Raw genomic sequence first — 23,040 nt, forward strand, 5'->3', positions numbered from 1 at the left:
AATTTTGTCATCCCTCCTCCCCATTAGTTCGACACGAAAAGCGGGTACCCGTCACGAAAGTTTCGACTATTGCAATCAAATTGGCACCAACATCTGGCGGAATACATTTCCCGAATATATGGTGTTTTATATTAGCGCTAACGAGATAGCAGCTTTCGTTAGCATCGGCTACATTTAAATCCATCTCAAGCTTCTCGACGACAGACGCCAGCGGGCTTCTATCACCCGCTCGCTTTCTCTTTCACGCCTCCCCTCCGTTTGTCACCACTCTGTTCAATTTCGTCAATCCCTCCCTTTCTGCCTGCTTCCACCTGGATCGCCATCTGAGAAGCCTGCCGGACGATTTGGAAAGAGACGAAAGGGGCGTTTGGGAATCACTCCTCTTTTCTACCTGTCCGTCCATCTGGCGGGCTCGTCCAAGGGAAGCTGTGTGTTTGTCTCTTTCTCCCCAGAGCTCTCATTCATTTATAATGAGGTGTCAAGCCATCCTCACCAACAACACCACCACCACCACACTTTTTTTTTTTTTTTTTTAACACAGTCATGGATTTTGGCACGCTGTCTCCAAATCGGTTTCGGGGTGTCATGTTTACCTCATCTGTCTGTTTTCTGTCATCTACTAAATAGGTCATCTTTTCAGTCCTGTCTATCATTCCATTGACAATTTCCAAGGAATTCACGATACGATTTGAAATTTGGGAATTTAGCACCTCCTGTTTGGAATCTTAATAAATCAGCACTGAGCAAGCGCTCGTTGTTTATTTTCGAAGCCAATTCTTCTCATACAGTATGTATGAGCATTGCTCGTCACGGATTTGCATTTAAAAAGCAGGCCCTTTACTTTCAACGTGTTTTGCCCGCCTCCTCATCAACACGTCTCCTTATTTACCCTCTGTTTTTTTTTCTCTCTCTCTTACATGGTCGCCCACCACTGACGCCTTTTACATGAACTTCTTTCGCAACAGGTAAGACTTTTTTGTTGTTGTTGTTTCTAGTCGAATTGGTCTTTGTGTTTTTTTTTTTCACACACTTTCGAGGTGCTACACGCTTTGTTGGTTTCGCAATGACGCTTTGAGATTTGGCACACAGTCATTACGTAAGTGTCGATTTGCTTAGCTAGTTAAACGTTAGCTCGACATTTCGACAGGCCGAAGGTCTTTATTTGTTCTCCCCAGCTGGGTGTTTGTGTGCGTTTACGCTCCCCCCAGTTGAGACTTTTGTGTTATTCCAGGCGGGATTTGGCCCTTTTCCTTCCTTCCTTCCTTCCTTCCTTCCATTCTCCCCCTGGGCCTAGTTTGTCATTTTCTTAATTCATCTGTCGTTTATTTCCCTCTTGTGCCAACACCTGTACGGACAATGTTTTTCCGTTTCACATATTATTCTAGATGAGTTCCATTATTTTTTTAAGTATTGAACGATTGCCAGTAATTGGTCGCTACGCTTTCGTGCCACTCGCTATGTTCCTGCGTCTCTAATACTAGCTAGCCGTACAGATAGCGCCTATTGGGAAATGGGGCTAAACAAGCTAATAGGAGCTGCGGACACTAGTGGCCGCCCTTTGACAAATATCCCAAGGTCCTTTTTTCTACCCCCCCTCCCTCTTTTATCATTATTTCCCTCCCTCACTCTCCTTTTTTCTCATGCCTCCTGTATACGGGCCGCCGGGAAGGAGAAGAAAGGATGACCCAGATAGAAGGAACAAATGAATACAGCGAGAAAAAGAGAAGGAGGGCTGACAGGTCGATAGATTTACGGGCTGACACCTGTTTGGTGCCGGCGCTCCATCAAAACATTCTTCGCCGCACCGCCTCAATTTGTCTTTTTCCGCTCGCTCTCTCGGAACAAAAAGGACAAGGGAACGGGAAGGGACAGATGGAACGCGCCGGAGAGGGAGGGCCGCCCCGTCACTTTTTCTACATGTGCGCCTTTACAAGAGGGAACCTCAAATAGCATTATTAACTCATCTGGGTTTTGCATGACTCGTCTCCCCCATGTTGTCAGACAATGCACTTTTAATACACATGCGCACACACACACAAAGCGGCGTAGTGCGCCTTGACAGCTCCCCAGGCTCCGATCCTGGAAATGGGGAGACAGAAGTGTGCGGCGGAGCATGCCGGGAGAGAAGAAGAGGACCCGGACGTTCATCTCTGAGCCCCCTAGCTCGGTTAATACTTAATGTCTTGACACACACACACACGAGCAGACGCTCTAAACACAATCACACACACCAACACAGCGGCAGAGATATACACGTGCGCACACACAGACACTCACTCACAGCACATGAAATATTCAAGCCCATGAAATAATTATGAACATTGATGGAATGAAACTTGCTAATTTAACCGGGGACGTACTCCTTCCTTTGTTGGAGAACAAAAATCGGAGACTTGGCTGCGCGCACACACAGTTATAGATTGAGAAAAATATGGAATGAGTTTTTTTTTTTTTTTTTATTGCACATGCCACAACATGAACAGGATAGTCCCAAAAGACTCAAAGACACGACAAAGACACAGGAAGTCTTTTTAGTCATCGATGAGAGTGGGGGCAAGTTTGAACATGGCAAATATCACCCTGAAGGGAATAATAGGCGCCCCCTAGTGGCAAACATCTAACTATGTTTCCGACTTTACAATTTCCCCTAAAGTCGTAGACCCTGGCATCAAATCCTCCAGTGCCTCCCAACTTGGGCGGCACGAGTGTCTGTTCATTTCAACTCACAATTTTACTAATTTATTTGTTTAACGGTATCTGTCACATCGGTCTTCATGCGCTTCCGTTCTACGTGTGTGTGTACGTTCGTATAAATATAAAATGCCGTGTAAGTAGGGCAGCGCTCGGCGCCAAATGCAGCCACGTTGCCACAACGATTAGAAACGCTGGCCGCTATTTGTAGCATCGAAATGGAAGTTTGTTAATCAGTTAATTAAATCAGCTAATTAAATCATTGTTTGGAGGCGGGGGTGTTTTTCTCAATTTTATTCCCGGGCAGCGGGAGAGAAGATTTAAGCGGATGTGCGAACGATAAAAAGCGAGAAAAAGTCTTTTTTTTTTTTCAAAAACTTGTGCTTATTCAGACTTTATGAAGTCATCTGGATTGCGTTCTCCTTCTTTCTTATTCCTGAGTGACTTGAAACGTTTTCCAACATCAACAGCGTCGCATTCCCCAAGTGGCAAATTATAAACGCGCGTGGTGCATATTTTCCACTGATGTCAGCGTCGGGATGCCAAATGGTCGTCTTTGGAACGTGGCGATGGCGGAATGCTTTTCCCGTGAAACAATCTGCATTAATGTTGCATTAGCCGCCACATCCGAGCTGCCAGACACTGTTGGAATCAAGCGAGATTGTTTCTTCTACTACGCATGAATACCAGTCCAAACAATTAGATGATAATTATTTGAATGACTTTCATGCTTGGTGTCAGAACACAGTGAGGTTCCACTAAATGGCGGGGAAAAGGAGAAACTGAGATTGGGGGGTAAAATGACTTGGCAGTGGGTTAAAAGCGGCGAATATTAAGTGAGAAGCAGCTGGAGTCAAAATATGAAGAGGAGCACTCATGGAGAGTGTGTACCTCTGCCAAGCCTTCTGCAGGGGGATTCAATGGCTGAGCTGTGAGCCCGGGCAAAAAATAAATAAAAAAACAAGCGTCGGTCAAAGTTGCTTCCGAGGCCCGGAAAACAAATCAGGACCGGAAAACGAATCAGGAAGCGATGATAACGAACGGCAAAAATGGCATTTGAAAACGAAGCCGAGTCATAACATCCGATCCTGAGCAAGCCACGAGTTGAGAAAAGTTTTATTCCAGCTTCCCCGGTGATTTGTTGTGTCATGACTCAAGGCTGTTTTTGCCGAGGCCTGGGATGGTACAGGAAGAAAAATTATGCAACTAGCCTTTTTTTTTTCCGTGTAGACGTGATCGCTCTCAACAGCGAGACCTGGGGAAATTGAAAGAATGTGACACGGTCTCCTGCGCCGACCCCGGACCGAAGGCGGGGCAGGCGGGATCCCTGCTGCTCAGCGGATTGGCGCTCAGATCTCTTTTTTTGCTTCCCCCTTTAATTTATCCACCCTTCCCCCTCGCCCCGACTGCGCTTAATCCCTCCCCTGTGGTCCGGCGCTGACAGGTGGGGAGGCTGGGCCGGGTTGTCCTTGAGCACCGTCGCGCGGCAGCCTGTTGCGAGGCCGGATCAGGCCAGATCAGAACCAATCACCCTGAGACTGCCTCGTCCCGGGAGCTGCGGGTATCAAGAGAGGATTTCGTTGGAGTTCCGCGACTCTTGGCAGTCGACTTATGTGATTCAACCAACCAGCTATGTTTCTTTTGTGGAGACTAGAAAAGGCTGGGCTGTATTTATTTCGGTGAAGTTAATTCTAGAGGAACAATTTTGTCAAATTATTTTCAGGATCAGGACTTGGTACATTAAGTAAAATCCCACTGGCATCTTTGGATTTTTCCTGTTCTGTAGGCCATGGCGGCAAATTGAACATCCTCGGTTTCCTTAATCGGACTTTTGCATTGATATTTTTTTTTGAAAAGAACAATTTTGCCACACTTAATTGACTTGATGCTTTTTCAGTGGTTTCAGACATGAGAATTTATCGACCAATCCTCAGTCCCAAAATCCAAGCCGAGGCTAAATGAAAGGGACGAGGAGCTACACAAGCCAGAGCTAATTTGTTCAAAATACAGCTTTTTGGTGCCGAGCCCAGTTTGAGACTTAACCCGCCCCCCCCCCACTCACTCGCCTTTCCAAATAAGAACACATGGTTTGCAGCGTGCATGCCTCACTCCTGGCAAACGTTTCGGGATTCGTAGGAATGTCAAGTGATTGACGCTGAAGCAGCAGAAAGGAATGCAGCTGTCCTGCGTCCAGGCGGGCCTGCAATAACAAGAACTTGCAGAAGACGCTGGCAAAAGCCAATGAAAACTTCATGTGGCTCTACGCACACTTCATCCTGGCCTGGAAGTTAGTTTTCATTTGAATGGCAGCTGGTGGCTTCCAATGAAGGAGGGAAATTGGCAGGTATTTCATGTCTGCAGTTTGGCAGGAGATGTAAAAACATTTGAGAGTCATCTTCTAAAAAAATCAGTGGTGCCACCTGCTGCTCGGGGTGGGGGTGGGGGGGATCTGGAATTCCGTTCTCCTTTGAGACAATCGAATCATCCGAAAATAATTGCATTTATCAAATTGAATTAGCAAGAGCTTATAAAAGGTCTCGTCTATTTTACCTTGGTGGTAAAATTACTTCTTCTCGGTTCCTCCGTCCCATCTGACTAATAACGGCTGGACATCATGACTTATGACATCACTCCCTTCAAAAGTACCTTGTAAACACATTGGAGAAAGCGGCAAATTAAATCCAAGCCTGACATCATATCCTTGAGCAAGAATGTGTGGTCCTTGAGGTCCTCCAGAATCCAGTTCCATTGTTTATTCAGCTACAGGTGGACTGAAGCATGTGACCAAGGAGAAGAAGGACATTTGTCTGTGAGCTAGCAGATTGTCTCCGTAATCAAATTCTTGGCGAGGAATGTCACAAATTGCCCTCATCTAAATACCTCGGGGCAGATACCTGGACCTGAAGAAGAAACAATCCCCTCAATGTTCACATATGGAGGCCAGAGAGGCTCAAAGGCTTTAGTCTCCGTCATAATTCAAACCATCTGATGGCAATGATGATCAATATTCCTCTTTTCCATCACATGTGCTTTGGCTCAGGCCTCTGGTGTAAAAGTTCATCCTCGCCCTTGGAAAGCACCGTTGTAGAAGAACAAGGCGTAGATCAAGTCCAATCATAGCAAAGTTCTGGAACCATCTTCCAAAGACCTTAGGTTTGTTTAATCAGCTGCCATTTTCAGATCAGTCTCCATCTCAAAAAATGTTGAAGAAATCTTTTGATTCCCACCATCCTGGCCCGCCGGGCTTTCAGCATTCAAGGAAAACTAGGCTGCTGTTTGTTTTCCGTGGCTCTTGCATATTATATCCCGTGTGTTGTCCATTGTGTCGATTTATCGAGGGAGGGGGCAGAAGAGAATGGAAGGAGATTAGAGATCGACGGTAGAATCCTAATTCTTCTCTTCTAATGGTGGAGGTAGAGTAATATGAAAGGGGATTAGCGGCGGGATGAATGCACAAGAGAGCCGGCGATTACAATGAGCGCTTTTGTTTTGCCGACGATCTGGCTTAGGTTTCCTGCTAGGATCCATTACTCTTGCTTTGACGCCGGCGCTTGAATTGTTTCAATGTCGACGGGGTATGTGTGTGGTGGTGAGGGGGGGTCGGGGTTTATGATTGTCGATTGTTATCCACCCGGGAATAAAAATCACCCCACACCACAAGATAATCGCTGTTTACTCTTTGATAATCAGGTCTAACGATAAGTGTTCAGTTTGGCGCTGGTTACATCTGGCGGGTCTTATCAAACTTTACGGGATGTGCCGAGCAGGAAAAAACTGGATGCCCCCTCCCCGATAAACACTCAATTACCCCGACTGCTTGTTGTCCAAGGCGCCATTTGTCAACAATATGGGGCCGCTTGTCAAGGAGCAGATTGTCAGAGAGCAGGCGAGTCAGGGACAATTAGAAGATGTTTGATTTACGGCGGGAGATAAAAAAAGCCGCCCTGGGCTCGGCCGGGCTCGGCGGGACGGGTCAGCGCGAGTCCTTGCGTGCTCGCCATGCGACCGGACGAGATGATGTGACAAAGCGTGACGGATATCCCCGGCCCGCCTTTGGCGACGTGATATTTCCCGTGGCTCCTCGCTGCGCAGATGTTTTCACCTGATCCCAACGCACGCAGGCCCGCGTAATGGTCTCCAGCGCCGCACGCATCCCGGCTCCAGCTGTTCTGACGTACTTGATGCCTCTATTAGAGCGTCACAAATCCCCGCAGAGGTGGGAAGAGAGAAATGAGCAATGGCCGGGGAAAGACAAAACCAGGGCGACAAGAAATCAAAGTGCCTCCTCTTTGTGTCAAAGCATCAAGGCCACCACCGAGTCCCACCACGGGACTCTTCGACTCTGGCAAGTCTCTCCGCAAAACATTCTAAACGTTCAAAGTATCGAGAGGCGGAAAGAAGGGAACCAGAAGTGAGGGGAGGGGGTTCACAGAGCCAATGTCACTGGAATGCTCTTGGAATGCTGGGAAGGGGCTTTTTTTTTTCAGCCCTCTCCCTCAACCAGGGCAGATAAAGATAGAAATCACAGGCTTATCATCCCCGCATAACCATCAAGGGAGGCGGGGCTTAAAAGTGAGCTTTAACCCCAGCTCGTTATCTCCGACCTTTTGTTATTTACATTTGCGAGGATTTACGTTTGCAAGTTGGAAGCCGCCATGTGTTCCCTTCTGGAAGGAATTCCAGCGCTGCCGAGGGACTCGTCAGACTTGCGCAACGCTTTCTGATAATCACTCAAAGGCATCGTGAGCTTGCATACCGATACGCAGGATGTCATGTTTTGGAAAAAAAAATAACATTTGGACTTTGTCCCCTTGAGTGGCCTTGAGAATACTCGACTGAGAAAATCTAACCTTTGGCTTAACGCAACGCTTCCTCCCGGTTTTGCAAACTGGCGAGTTCGCCACCCGCAGCCTCGTCAAGGCCGAGCGCAAGATGAGAAGGCGGCGGATTGAAGAAGCGGACGACTTTTTGGACCACGGCGCGTCTGGAGGTCAGCAGTTAATAGTGTTTTTTAGGGATGCACCGACGTGGGCGGTTGATCTGATAAAAAGACGAGAGGAAGGAACTCGACGGCGACCCGGCGTGTGGGAGTTAGGCCGTCTGGTCAGAAGAAGAAAAAAAAAAAAAGTTTGCTCTGCTACTTGCAGAATGTAAATGTGCACATTTTTCTAATTTCCTCCGTTAAGCCGCTTCCTCCAGCCATCCATCCTCATCCTGTCCTCGCATCCTGTTTTTCCTTCACCGTCTCCTACATCAGACTAAAAAAATGTGCAAAAGCGCTCAAGCCTCCGCTGGGGACTCCGTTACGGCGTGTGTTGGCTTCGCTCGCCATATGGAGGAGCCTCATTTGCGCGGCGGCGTATTGTTCCCCCGGCACTCGCTCTGTTGCGAGCTTCAGCCGCAATATCGTCAGTGGCCAGCTTATCTCTGGCTTCCCCGGCCCTTCATCTGCAAACTTTCCCCCCCCCCCCACCGTCTACAAAAATATCGAAGGACGAAAGAGCCACTTTGACATTCTTCGACTTCATTAAACACGCTGAGGGAAGCTCCTCTCGCTCGATCTGATTTCTGGATTTGTCGGAGCTTCGCGCACGCTTCCCTGGACTTGTTTCCTTCGTCTGGGCGCATTCATTTAATTACATATCAGCCTCCGCCCACGCCGCCTTTGATAGCTTCCGAGGAGACAAAATCTGCTATTGTTAGTCTCGCGGAGACAAGACATTTCACTTAATGTATTTACTCCCTTCAGTAGCGGCTCCAGTCCTTTAAGGCCTCAATCTGCTGGTTTAATGCCAACGCTAAATGCTAAAGAGCTCTTAAGACCATAATGTTCTTTTACAAAATGACGTTAATATATTTACGTGTCAAGAAAGTAGAAAAGTGTTGGTTTAATTTGTCCTGGCGGAAAGAAAACTTTTATGCCTTTTTTGTTTTGTTTTTTTAAAGCCAAACAAGTCCACACTTTGCCAATGGAAGCAGATGGCAAATGCGCTCGATGCTAATTCCGGGTTCCCGCTTTTAGATCCTTCCCGCTTTTGAATTGCGAAGTAATGCCGTTCCAGTTGGAGGGGTCCTCCGCCTCAATGACGACATGTTGATAATAGTTGGCGTATTTTATTTATTTATTTTTTTTAAATCCCGTTGGGGTGCATCTACAAGAAGCACAGCTGTTGCTATTCTGCATTCTCGCCCTAATACTGTAAACCGTCTTCCACATCATCCGCAAGAACTTAAATCTGTGCTAGATACTGTTTAGGCATGTTTTTACAACATTACCGACAATTTAAACTCATACAAACACTTTTACAAGGATGTGATATATTGAGAGAATAATTGGTAAGACAAATCATACAGTGTTTGAGTGTACATCTGTGTTTAGAGCAAACATCCCATTATCATTCCAAATGACAAACTTACCTCACAATATACATCAATAATCATGTCCATTAATATACATTATAAAACAAGCGTGAAGTAATTTTTAGCCCAAACTATTGTTGGCTTACTTCCTGTTTTAAGTCTTATTCTTTCAATTGTAAATAGTGTTAAACAGTATGTCTCCCACTTGTGGCCAATTGCAGAAATGCACAGTAAATCAAAATAGATTAAAATTTTAAAATGTTCTTGTAATAGGAGGCCTCTTTTTTTGTTTTTAACCTCAGATTGAAGGAATTTTGGAAATCTATTTATTTATGCCAATGTATTCTATTGGGTTTCAGTTATTTGCAAATTTTCACTATGGAGATGGAACAAATAAAACGAGCAAGTCATGACGGTAGCTTTGCAAGTGCGCCAATCACGCGACTCCAATTTACGCGTCTTGTTCTCATAACCGTTTTGTGAACTCACCATTCAGAGCGGCGCCAAGGCCCAACCGCAAGATGACGAGCAGAGCGTTGGCAAGTTGTTTCTTGCCGGGCGTCGGGGAACGTCGGCCGGGCCAACAGCTGCTGCCACTCGGCATTCCTCCGCGTGTCATCCGGGATTAGCGAGCGCGGGGAGATGATGCCTGGGATGGGCACGCATACAAAGAGCGGAACACATGTTTTTAAAGGCACACACACACATGGAAGCTGATGCTCCGTGGAGGCCAGATGTCACGAGTCTTACAATCGAGGGATGCCCTCTTAGAAGATGTTGCGGAAAATCAAAGTGTCATATCAAAGAGCGACAATCTTTAAATTGTGTGGCGAGAAGGCTTTTCAATTCTTAAAGCCGTCATACGTAATTCTACGAGAGACGGACGGGAAGGCGGGATTGTATACGATCCTTGCACCAAGCGAAGCCGGGATTTTTTTTCCTAAGTGTCTTTTGATCAAATGCAAACATCACTTTAGCTAATCCCTTTCTTGTCCTCATCCAAAGAGGGAGACCACCGCCAAACTCTCCTCTTCCCCAGGTGGTTCCATTTCTCTCATCTTTTAGTTTTTTAAACATAGTATTTTCAGATCTGTGTAGAATTCAAAGTAGGCTTTTAAATCTGCAAGCGTTGTCGGGAATGTGCACCTGGCAGATGGTGCCCAGGCTTTGCTAGTTTTTCTTCTTTTGCTCTGTGGTGGTTGTTTTTTTTTTTTTTTTTTTTTTTCCCTCCTCCCACTTCACAAGCCAGTGACAAAATGCTGCCGCTCGGCGCTTCGTTTTTTGCTGCGTGTGTTTGTTCTGCCCCGTCACAGATGCGCTCTGAAAATCGTGTCCGTCACACTGGACTTAATCCCGAGGTTAGCAGCTGCCAATTGGGAGCGCGCGTTTGTTTGCGTGCGAGCGAGCGAGCGCTATTAGTATTATTATTCGTAAGCTAACTGCATTGAACCTGAAGCATAAACTGCAAATATGTGGGGTCTGCAGCCAGGAGCTTAGAGAACGGAGGTGTCTTGAAGGGCTTTCAGACAATGTGCTTCTTTCAGCATATTCACGCAACACAGATCCATTGTTGTGAAATACTTGTCGTGCCTGGTGCACAATATTTAGCTCTCAGTAGTCCCCCATTTCTCGTTCCTCATCTTTATATTTCTGCTTTTAATCGTTCCGGAAAATGCTTCGACATGCTGCAGCTGCCTAATGAAGCGGAGGATGTTGTCTTCATGCTTTGCTTCCGTGGAACTTTCTTTGCTGGTGCCGTCCCCCACCTTCCCTGAAAGCACTGCTCATTAGCCTCTTGGCCTTGTCTTAAAGTCCCTGTGAAGTGAAACTGGATATCTCACAAATTTGACACACCGCAGAGAAGTGAGTGCAATTAACCATCGGCAAGAACTGTATATAGGAGGCATCAAAATTGTGTCCGCTGATTGCGTGACAGCATGCTAGCATCTTTTATCTTCTCACTAGTCATAAAATGTCCTCTCAAAGGCTTCATAACTCGACGAGAGGTACTATAGCAATCAGCTAGCTCGCAAGCTAACAGGCTCATCGCAACGAATGTCCAATAGCTAGCTTGCTAGCTAAGCGCATTTCAATGCTCTGTCTCCGCAATCTAAATAGTTCTCAGTCTTTAGACAAACTTCAAATTTATATTTATAAATAAATCTATGGATTCACTCTGGAGGCTACATGGTTGGCGCAGTCCTTCCAACAAGCCAGAAGCCTAAATTAGACTTGGAAGCTCTGCTTAGCCCACACACTATCCATACACATAGACATAAAACACCCCCCCTTCACCCACTTCTGCCTGGCTTCACACTTTTGCCTCAGTTCTTAAAGAGCCAATTGTCCTCCCCCCTTCCGATTCCCTAGGGTGAATTTGTGGTTGGTGGGTTGGTCAGTGGAAATGGTCGCCGCAGGGACGGGGATCAGTGACATGCTGCCACATTCCTTTTCCCTTTCTAACGAGAATGCGAAAGACAGAAGAGCGTACATTCTATCTTGTGCCAGCATATTACACGTTCGGGATTTACGTATCGTTCCCTGAAGAGTGTCCGAAAAATTGCCTGAAAATGATCGCAAAAAACGATACAATGGGGAAACATGATATAAAAGCCACAAATATTAGAAAACGTACTTTTATGTGAAACGCACTGTACTGTCCAAATTGTCTCGCTAACTTTGTGGCATCGATGAAAACATAATAGAGTGGAATAACCATAACAAAGAAACAGTGTGTTTCTGTTATTGCGCTGACAGTTAAATGTCACAACGTCTTTGTTTGCTTTTGTGCCGCTTTATCTTTCTCCCCTTTCCATTTCTTACTTTTACTTTTCAAGGATACCCTGCCACAGAAAAGAATCCTCACATGACTCCACTTTGTTTGTTTGGCCATGTTGCCGGGGATCTGTCGAGACTGCTGCTTATCTTTCCGTGAATAGAGATTGTCACGCGAAGTGCTACATTGCGTCTACAATGCTAATTTTCTTGTTAGCTTCCCAATGGGATTTTGTTAGCTTTAGCACTGGCAATGTTTCAAACACAAAGCATGAATTTAAAGGGGACGTTAAGTCCGAATATCGTCTTGAAATATGTTCTTGGCGCTCCCACTAGTCTAAATATTTCATTATAATTAATATAGTGTTTGTGGAATAAGAATTAAGCATAAAAAATCCACCGGTTTTATCCATCTCAGGGCGGCCATTTTGTTTTGTACTGCGACTTAGTGTCGACAGACGTCACAGTCGCTAAGGGTTCAGGTTACGACCGTTTTTTGTCGTTTTTTTTTACAATAAACAAATGTTTGACTGTTACCTACCTTATCAGTCTAACTTCACACTCTATCCTGCAGTTACACAAACACACCCCCTGTTGCCTGGAGTCTTGTATGCACCGACTGATTTGCGGGGGTAAATGGGTGTCGCACATTTTAATCTCAGCCAGAGGAGAAGAGGGTATGTGTGTGTGCTCCTCTTTTGCACAAGCACCCATCCCGGTCTCCTCCTCATTAGCCCCCTTTTTACCCAGATTTTAATGGCCCCCCCCGAGCTCTGAATAGCCACCCTTTCCTACTTGCTGCTTATTTTCTCCTCATTATCTCCTCCTCTTCTCAGCTAAAAAGTGAGCTTTGAGGACCAGGCAGTAAGTGACATCATCACATCAGGAGGATGAGGTCATACTCTGCAGGTGCAGCCATTGCTTGTTCTTAAAACTCACAGATGTATTTACGCCGTGCAAATGTTGCTCCGCCATAAAACAATGAATGAAGTTATGATCTTGGGCTTGCCGCCACTTCTCAAAGGCAAGCTTAGCGCACAATAGTCGTTATTATTTATCATCAGCTGGCTTCAAACCAAGGATAAAGCCCCAAACAGTTGGGCAACAAAGCTTCTTCTTTCTTTCGATTTGGTTGATTCTCCTGGGATCAAAATCACGAATAAAAAAGCCAAATTTTAGATTAGAAATGATGAGTGTGTTTGAAATATCATTGCTTTAAATGATTTATATCGGTGATTATATAAACATTTTGAGGGGCTCAATTATTCATGGATTTTTTCGCTATTCAGGTTACGATCTGCGTTTCCAAAATTCTTTCCCAAATGTAATGTCCCACCCCACAATTGGGTTGTTGCCAGTTGAATTACATGCGCCAACAAGCCTGAGCACATTCCAGTCGGGGATAGGGGTCAGTGTTTGTACCCTTTAACATTTCCTCGGGTTCTGTCTGAGAATCCGACTCTGTCAAGATTTTCATAATGGAAAGAAAATCCCGACATCTGTACTGCAAAAGCTTCACATCGCCTAGGGCCTTCCGTTTCGTCTCCGCTTCCTTTTTTTCACACTCGTCTGTATGTTTAAGAAAAAAAAAATCTCTGAAGTGAGCGAGTTGTCGGAGCCCGCGGGCTGCCATCGATCGACTCGGAGGCGCTGAGAGAGTCGGAGCGCTACACGGGAGGAAGAAAAGATGACCCTGGAGCTTGTCTGAGGCGGAGGTGTCTATTTCTGTGCCTCATTATTGGACAGCAGTCTACATTTATTCATATACGTTGTTATCACCCTACTCGGTCGCTTGGGGCATTAATGTCGTATTAAATTGGGCGTTATACAATTTTAGTTATTTATTTATTTTATATAGCTCAAAGAAAAGCTCATTGCTATTTAAATCGAGAGGCGAGAGGAACCGTTAGCTTCTAAGCTAGCTGGTGACTAGCGCCTCGTTTAATGTACAGTGATTTTTTTTTTTTAAAGTCGTTCCAATTTGGCAGAGTTGTTGACAACGCTCTTCTCTTTGGGTGTGCCAAATTTAAAAGTCATTTCATTTCACTTTTTGCGTGTGTGTGAATATTGTTGACATAGCAATGAGTCATTTTACGGTTGAAAGCAAAAAATATGTCAACGTGTCTGCGGAGCCACTGTTCGCAATCAAGTCCAGACGTGTTGTTTCTCCCTCGCTTTTCAAAACACACATAGTCACGCATGCACAAACGTAGGGGTGATATCATCTGTACTTGCAACCACCACATTCCACCAGGCTATTCCCGGGAAGTGAGCGGGCAGGGCTTTCCCCAAAAAAAACATTTCATTGTCTTCATCAGTAGGTAAATTGTAAATTATTCGCGGCAACAACAGCTACCAAAACGTACCCCGCAAATTTTTCTTTTATTTTCTAACCCGCCGCAACCGTGATTGCGTCCTCCGGTGCATGAAATTATGTACAGCGTTGCCGTTAGCCTCCCCCCAGCAACACTCACGACCTTTATGGAGATGTTTCCCGTGACCCTGGCAGCTGCGTTTTCTGCCGACTCCTGAAGGCAAATGGCTCCCAGGTGAGCAATCCGCGAAAAATATTTTTTGCAGTTTCCACACATAGTGGCCTCCAAAAAAAAAAAAAAAAAATCTATACTTATAGGGTCCTAATCCGGATGCTTACGAGACTAATACTCATAGCCTAGCATGTAGCCTATTTCTATTATTTTCAGTCTGCTACTACGATTCAAGCCCACATTCGCAGGCTGGAGTCTTTTCAGCCGGTGTGAACAAAAGACCCAAAAAAGAAGGGACAAGGAATAAGTGGGCCAGAGTAGTAGAGTGGCTCAGACAATAGCCGCATCGTACTCGTCCGTGCCAAACACCCACTTTATTACCGGCGCGCTGCGCAACACTAGCACAAGAGACAAAAAAAAAAAGGAGATGAATCAATATTGTAAAGTGTCGGCTGATTTGCTTCACACCTCGCACATGCATGCACACATTTATGCCAGGAAAAAAAAAAGTCGCCCGAGATGTGGAGCAACAACTCGTATAATTGTATGAATTGTGATATTGTTGTGACAGAGAAGAGAGGGGGGGGGGCAAACGCAGCTCACGAGATCCGGAAATATTCTCGAATTTTCCATACGGCCATCTCGCAAATAGTGGATCTAATGTTACGTCTCGTGAGTGTATATTACATAAGCGCATTAGGCAGCTGCTCAATGACTCACCCCGACCGTGACAACGAGTCAAATGTCATATGGAGACCGGCTAATGTTTTTATTGTGCGTAATAACCCTCGTCACCTGCAGGCCTGAGCCGACTAGTGAGTGAGTGAGTGAGTGAGTGAGTGAGTGAGTGAGTGAGTGCAAGTGAAACCAATCGTGTGTGTGTGTGTGTTTTATTTATTTGTGCCTGCTAATACGCTCCTGCCTTCATTATAGCCGCAGCCATAACTTTGACAAATCACTTGGGCTCTGGGCCCTCGCTGCTTTCCTACTATTAGAAAAAAACTAATTGAAATTCGCATCCGGCCCCCCCAATTTCCCCCCCTCCCATCTCTCCTGCTAACCTTCCTCCTCTTTTGCCAAATCGTGCTGGGTTCTGCAGGGGTATGCAGGCAGAGAATGGGAAGGGAAATGTCATCGCTGAATTAATGGGCGTAGTCACGCACACGCACGTGCACGAGGTGCACTCTGGGGAGCGTCGGGAATGGCGATAATGTCATCACAGGAATCTCGCCAATGCGCCCAGCTCCCGTTTTGATCGTGCCTCCCTCCACTCACTGCCTTTTTTCCCCCCCCTTCATTAGAGAGGAGGACAAGATTGATGGCATTTGGAGTTTTGATCTTGCTCTTGAGTCATTCCGCCACTCGAGTGCGTTTGGTTCCTCCTCACTGGATTTAGGGTTCACTCTGTGCTAATTTTTTTTCTTGCGCCTATTTTGTTGTCTGGGATCTCCCCGATGAAGTTTTTTTTAGCGTGGCGCTTTGGTGTCTAGTCGATGACGACTCTTCCTGTTTCTAAAAAATCAAAGCTGTGCTGATGGATGCATGCAAACGGAAAGAGTGTGTGTTGGAAGATTAATCCATACACACACGCTAATGAGGACGTGCTGATTGATGAGACTGCGGTAATTAGGTGAAGTTTGAAAGCATGGGAAGGTATCCGCTGTGGTGGGAGGGTCTCTTCCTGGGGCGTGTGATGTGCATTAATCAACAAAAAACAAAATAATAATCTAACAAAAAACGAATGGACACAAACAAAACCACACACGCTGAAAAAAAAAAAGTGGGATGCAGCATGAGTCATCTCTCTGTGGGGCAGTCCAAATGCTTTTACCACCAAAAATGCAGTGAAATATGATTGCGCCAGCATTTTTCATTTCTTTTGTCTCTTTTTTTTTTTGGGCTTCGTGACCTTAAGCCAGAGCAGCCGCCTCTCCAATGTTGTTTTCCTGTCTGCTGCTCACATTTGTTAAAAGCATCATCATCATCCAGCCTCTCTTATTTTCACGTTGAAGCAAACGCCGCCACGACTCGGCCAAAAGCAGAATTGCACGCAATCTTATCATATCGCCACTTGCTCCCCCCCCCCCCCCCCCCCCCACCCATTGCAGCTGGGCCGCTCCGTGCGAGCAAAGTCATTAATTTAAATAGCGTCCTCGTTTTGACTCTCTCTTAAACGCGCCCGTTAGCTTATTGATTAACCTTTTTGTCACGCCCAATTTTCAGTGCAATTTGCTCACCTCTCCCTCTCGCCCTCTCTCCCGTGTCGCCCGCCTTTCCTCCAGCAGGAAGTTCTATTACATCACGCTGCTGAGGGACCCGGTGTCGCGCTACCTCAGCGAGTGGCGTCACGTGCAGCGGGGGGCCACGTGGAAGACCTCGCTGCACATGTGCGACGGACGCACGCCCACGCCCGAGGAGCTGCCCTCCTGCTACGAGGGCGCCGACTGGTCAGGCTGCACCCTGCAGCAGTTCATGGACTGTCCCTACAACCTGGCCAACAACAGACAGGTGAACTTGGCACTACCCCCCCGATACAGATATTTGACATCTATATCCGTCAATGGGAGTGAATGAGTTGAGAGCGTTTGACCCGGACTCATTTGAAACGACTTGCCGTTTGGCAGGTGCGCATGTTGGCCGATCTGAGTCTGGTGGGTTGCTACAACATGTCCACCGTGCCCGAGAAGAAGCGGGCGCAGCTCCTCCTGGAGTCGGCCAAGAAGAACCTGCGAGACATGGCCTTCTTCGGGCTGACGGAGTACCAGAGGAAAACGCAGTTCCTGTTCGAGCGCACCTTCAGACTCCGCTTCATCCGACCCTTCATGCAGTACAACAGTACTCGCGCCGCCGGGGTGGACCTGGACAACGCTACGGTATGTACTTTCAGAATTTCAATATCACAATCGGGCTCTCCGTATCTACTCTAAATTTCCCATCATCTCGCTACCGCAGGTGCAACGCATCGAGGAGCTGAACGAACTGGACATGGAGCTGTACGACTACGCCCGGGACCTGTTCCAGCAGCGCTACCAGTACACGCGGCAGCAGGAGCGCCGGCTCCAGCGCATCAAGAATCACATGAGCCACCAAGGGCTCGGCCTGGGCCTCAGTCTGTGGCCCTCGCCCCGCCGCCGCCCCCCCAATCGAGGAGAGGAGCGGGACGACGTCGTCGACGAGGAAGAGGGCGGCCGGACGGAGGAGGCGGCCGGGGGCAACCGGCTCCCCACCGAGGACTACATGAGCCAGATCATCAACCGCTGGTAGCAAACTGAAGCGCCGCTCCTCAGACTGCTCATTTCAAGTGACCATTTAGAAAAAAATTTAAAGGCAGAGTCGGGTTGCGCCGTTGCTATGGCGACCAGAGACTGGCTGACTGGGTTTGCCCAATTATTAGCACTCGCCTGGTAAACCCCCCCCCTCGTCGAGTTCCTCCGCATCTCCTGCCATCATAGGCAATCGAGGGGTATTTTTGAACGCGCTGACATGCAACTTTCTCTTCCTCAAACGTGTGAATTCATTGGATCGGATGGCGAAGGATCCGTCTAATTCCTGGACAATGCTCTCAAGCCACAAGGCTCATCACCCTTAGGACCATTTTAGCTCATCGTGTGCCCCCCCCCTCCCTTTTTTCCCCCCTGTGAGGGTTTATGCTTTTTCAAAAGCAGAATTGTAATACCACTGAGACCAACATGGCTGCCTGATTTTTATTTGTATTTTTTTTTTCGATAGAATGCCGGTCCAAAATCTAAGCTAAAGGCTTTTCGGAAAGCCATTGGAGCAGATCTTCGCTATCCTTGACAATCCAGCCAACTAGTAGAAAGACCGTGTCAGGTCATAATGTACTAATGGGTCAAAAGTGAAACAGTTATTCTTCTAGTGCGCCGTTGTACTACTTGTGTCCAAAAAAAGTACCACAAAGCTTACTTACTATCTAAGACACGGTTGTTCTACTTGAGGGCCGAATTGTTTTACTGGATATGGAATAAATGCTCAGAGGGCTTTCCCTACGTCGATTCTGTTTTGGAGGTGGGGTTTGTTTTGTTTTAGTTAGCGTCCGAGCTGCCGTGTCCAGCGGAGCGTAGCCTTGCCTCGCGTCAACGCTGAGGGAGCTCTCTCTCTCTCCGTGTGCTTTCACCTGCAAACTCCTGACAGCCAATTAGCATGGCTCACGCCGGTCGGGGGCAAGCTGTCAAAGTCACAGCAAAGGCCTTAAACTGCAGACACGAGGAGGGAAGAAGCGGTCACCGTGGCGGCCGGAGCCTTTAATTTAGCGCCTGGCATTTTTCTGTTTTTTTTTTTTTGTTTCGTCTACAGGCCAAAAGGTGGTTCATTAGCTCTTAGACAGTTTTTAGGGGCTGCAGTGCCTCCATGTTGCAGGGAACCTGCGGTGCGTGGGCCTTTTGCGGACGCTCGCCAAGAGCATGAGCTCCCGATCTGATGTCTGCCAAAAGAAAGGAAGCCGCTCCTCATCTAGCTCAGTCATTCCCAACCTTTATTGAGCCAAGTCACAAAGTCGACACCACCAAACATTCCTATAAAAAGTATTTTGTGTTCTCCTGCGTACACTACTCATAGATTTGCCTATTTGGTGATTTATACAACGTCCATTATGGCACGATCTATAAAAGATGTCTGGTCGCCTGCGCTCTGGCGCCATCTTGTGAGCCTTATAGAAAGAGCACAAATGAGCAGCTTTTCAGGAAATAGCAAATTGGTGCCCCCGACCCAAAAAAACTGAAAAACTAAATCACTGGCATGAATAGATAAACAAACGCTACATTATTGGTAGTAAATTGTATATTATTTTCCCTTGGCAATTGTTGGGAATCACTGCGCTAGCTTCCCACCCTTTGTTGCTACATTACAATTGCCAGTTAACATTCTAAAGTCATTTTTCTTGACTCCTCCTGGTGTGGATGCGGTGTGTGTGCGTGTGTGTTGTATGTGCGTGTAAATAATATGTACATTACGCCTTCTGCTGTGTATGCCTTTGTAAATGGTGTGCTTGACTGAATGAGCGACGACTTTCATGACTAATAATAACATTTTTGTTGTTTAATCGGTGGTCAACCTCGCTGCCATAGCGACCAATCCTCCACTCACATGTCCCCTGTCAGGTGATTGTATTGCTATAATACTTATTTATATCATTATTTAGATTTAGTAAATCTGCCCCGACCCAGTTTGCATGCGTTCACTCGGAGAAAATGACAGGGTTGGATTTTGATGGCATTATTGAGGTATTGATTATTATTTTAGTATGTTTTTCCCCTAATATAAAACATAGAGCCTCAACAATTTAGAGTAAGTTTTCTATTGTTAATTATTTTGGGTTATGGATAAAAAATAAATCACTGGATAAACTGAAATGAAAGTAACAGATTACATTCTGCGTCTGGAAATGATGGCATGTTTATTTTAACCAGAAGTGACATTATAACGAAATGTTGCAAATTCAATCCAACATTTATATATTTGTGACTAACCCTAATGAGAAGATTCCTATTACATCCAATACAAGCTGTCAAAATCCAACCCCGGCATCAAGTGTTGAGGCGTGACGACCAATAAGAGGGCAAAAGGGAGACGCGAATGTACGATTGACGAGCCGTCGTCACACTGAATGAACATGAAAAGGAAATTAATCTTGTTTTTGTTATGTTTTCATTTTTATGTCCCTTGAAAGATTTTTTTTACTGTACAAAATATACAATGGTCTTTTGTATCGCCACTGTATAATTGTTTAATCGGATGCCAAAATCTACTTGCTAAATTAATCCCACTCAAATGATTCCAGAATGATGTCTTAACACGTTTCCATGGTGACAGCAAAGCAAACATGAGTGTTGTTAACCTGTTTGTTTGTTTTTTTATGTGGAAATGATTTCAAAGCGAGTGATTGAGACTTTGTTCAAATTGGCAGTTTGTCTCAGGCTCTTCCTGTCTTCATCTTCATTCTGGCTCTGGTTCCTCTGATTGCAACCATGAATCAATCATCAAGCCACCGATTAAAAGATTTCATTTTTACAGACTTGATTGTGTCGTACTTGCAATTTTTCCATCCACTTCTTGAGTTTCATACAATTTTTTTTAATTTACTTTCATATCACTAAAGCCAACACAAATAACAAATGCAGATTTTTGGTGCTCGTTTGAGCTTTAAAAAACATCGTCGGTTGTTTCCTTCCATTTTACTTTGGAAAATGCTCATCAGTGTTCTAAAAAGCTGCTTCGACTTAACAATGAGTGTGAACCGGAGCGTTTTATAAGTAAATATCCTTGACTTATGAACAGATGTTTGGGGAATGTGCGACGCTATTGGCTCGAGGAGTTGTCACTTGTATGATTAATAACTACCCAAATATGTCGTGTCACCAGGATGACTTTTAAATTGGAAAATGTCAAAATGAGGTTGTTTTTTCTTGTCTTTTCTCTCCCTTAATATAAAATTTAATGAAAACTGCGGAGGGACTTATTTGGAATTAGACTTTTGGAAATAATCTGTGCACACAAGCTCATTATAACTGCACGAGTTAGCTACCAGTGACTAGAAGTTCAAACAAAAGGGAAGAATAACTTACCAGATATGAAAAGAGCACCACAAACGTCATGAAGTCCTCCAAACCCAATTTGTGTTTTCCGTTTCTTCTTGGAATTAAGAATCATTTGATCCTTTGTCCACTTTGTGTTTTTGCTCCTCATCTTTTGATGACCTAGGACGGAAAGAGGTTTATTGATCAACGCTAATCAGATCGGAATCAGGTGTCAGCTAAACTAGACGGCTAGCAAGATAACGAAATTTCTGGTTAAAGCTGACTTTTCTCATTTAAAAAAAAAACATTGGCTGGTATTATTCCTACCCAGCACTGATGATTACATGTTTTCAGAGAATTATTTATTTGTCATCAGGACTCATAATATTTGTTTCCTGCTGCACTTGATTTACTTCCAACTGTACAATATATCTTGATTTGCATGAAGGAACATCTCTTTTTTTTTATGTACGTAGGTGATAATTTATGTGCAACGGATGACGCACAGGCATTTTCATTCCATCAGTAGTCATGTGTGATTAGAATATATATGTGGCAGATTTTGACAGTTGTGGAGCAAGTGCACAGATGATCTCATGCAGATGGAAAAAGCTTTTAACACATATACAGAGTTGAGTGTAATATTCATAAGGAGTGTTCCGCTTCCCGTGTGGCGTACTTGGACTGATTTGCTGCTGATATCGCATTCACGACACTTGTGTGTGTGAGATGGCTGGTGGTGTTTCTTCCGCCCCATTTCTCCCACAAATGTTCAATGGCAGCTTGTTAAATCTTGCATAAGGCGGGAGCGAGAGAAAACGGAAAATTGGGAAAAGCAACCCGACCCAATTAGGCCTCTTCTGACGTATGACTTATTCTCTTTTTCACTCTGCTTTTGCTTTAGTGGAGCAAGACAATAGTTTGTTGATTCATATAATCTTTTACTTTTTCTTTCAAAATCTTTAAATGAGATGAAACAGGACTGATTTTCCACTCTATGTGCTAAGTACTTTAAATCAGTGGTCCCCAACTTTTTTAGCGCCACGAACCGGTGAGAAACATTTTGGCGGACCAGCCTTTTTAACAAATATAACAAATATAAACCACATAAAAATAAAACTCACCTGTACGTTGAATTTGTGGAAGTTTGTTTCTCAAAAATCTTAAAAGATTTCTTCGCCTTAGCAACACGGTTAGCCACGATGCTCTCAGTGCACTCCCCTTTCTTGATGTGGTTGTGGTGGCCTTCGGTAATTTCTTCTGTCCTTCTTGTTTAGGTTTTTTTTTTCTTTCAAAAAATTCCAAAGGATTATCTTTTAATGCTCGGTCTCCATTTGCCGAAGCAGTTTTGAAGGCTTCATTACCTCGTTAGCTAGCCTGTCGCCACATATTATACAGAATGAGCTTGGCGTGTCACCTGCGGTGATAATCCATATTTTAAGTAAAACTCCAGAAATTTTCTTTTAAACGCAGCTTACCTTTACTTAGAAATCGTAGCCTCTTCTTCTTCCGTCTCTTCATTGGACTTTTTTCCCCTTCCGAAGAAGTTTTCCAAACGTCTCCGTTTCTTGTTCATTTTTTGCTAGCTTCGCGGGCTCGACAGGGGTGACGTCACGTGACCAGGACAAACGTCATCAGACACACGTGCACCGACGGATGTAATTAGGAGAGAATCGACAATTTTTTTTTATATTTTTAAAATAAATTCTTAATATTTTTTCTCTCTCGTGACCATTACGAGTGTCTTGACCTGAATTAATTGATCGTCATTAAAAAAAAAATGTATAATTTTTTTTTTTTTTTTCTGTGCGGCTTGGCGGCCCGGTACCGGTCCGCGGGCCGGTGGTTGGGGACCTCTACCTCAAATGACACACGTCCTTGAGTTTGACCCTGCTGAGAAGCTTTGCCTTTGGCTATCACACCCACGCCCACCTTCTTTATGCATTCCCATTGCCCCCTGCCTGCCCGCACTAGCAAAGGGAGTCACGCTCCACCTGCAAAGAAAGTGTAGGTTATTAATGAGCGCTTGTTCTAACAACCTCACAAAGGAGAAAGAGAAGCAGACACACTGCGAAAAATGAGAGACAAATGTCAAGCGGAGCGTCTGCAAAGGTGAAGTCATCCAAGAGCAGGACAGATGAGCTGGAACGAATAGAACTCCTTTCTGAAAGTGTATCATTTTTTTAAAACAAGCC

General features: G+C 45.3%; 1 protein-coding gene and 1 long non-coding RNA gene across 3 annotated transcripts in view; one reads left to right on the plus strand and one right to left on the minus strand.

Annotated features, from left to right (window-relative positions):
* hs6st1a (heparan sulfate 6-O-sulfotransferase 1a) overlaps nucleotides 1-20,343 on the plus strand; it is a 31,948-nt gene extending 11,605 nt beyond the window's left edge. The window contains exons 2-4 of one of the 2 annotated variants that reach the window (XM_049740847.1): nucleotides 16,595-16,820; nucleotides 16,937-17,185; nucleotides 17,265-20,343. In XM_049740847.1, the coding sequence (XP_049596804.1) occupies nucleotides 16,595-16,820; nucleotides 16,937-17,185; nucleotides 17,265-17,576 (787 nt within the window). In that variant the 3' untranslated portion in view covers nucleotides 17,577-20,343. The remainder of the gene's footprint in view (nucleotides 1-16,594; nucleotides 16,821-16,936; nucleotides 17,186-17,264) is intronic. The other variant, XM_049740848.2, reaches the window with a different exon arrangement.
* Nucleotides 1,396-22,529, minus strand: LOC125981143 (uncharacterized). Its single transcript, XR_007485838.2, has 4 exons — nucleotides 22,324-22,529; nucleotides 21,970-22,262; nucleotides 20,894-21,025; nucleotides 1,396-9,700 (listed from the first exon to the last, which is right to left on the minus strand). It is a non-coding gene; the product is annotated as an uncharacterized lncRNA (long non-coding RNA).
* Nucleotides 22,530-23,040: the final 511 nt, after the last annotated feature.

Source organism: Syngnathus scovelli, chromosome 14, assembly GCF_024217435.2.
Source record: "Syngnathus scovelli strain Florida chromosome 14, RoL_Ssco_1.2, whole genome shotgun sequence".
Lineage (NCBI taxonomy): Eukaryota > Metazoa > Chordata > Actinopteri > Syngnathiformes > Syngnathidae > Syngnathus > Syngnathus scovelli.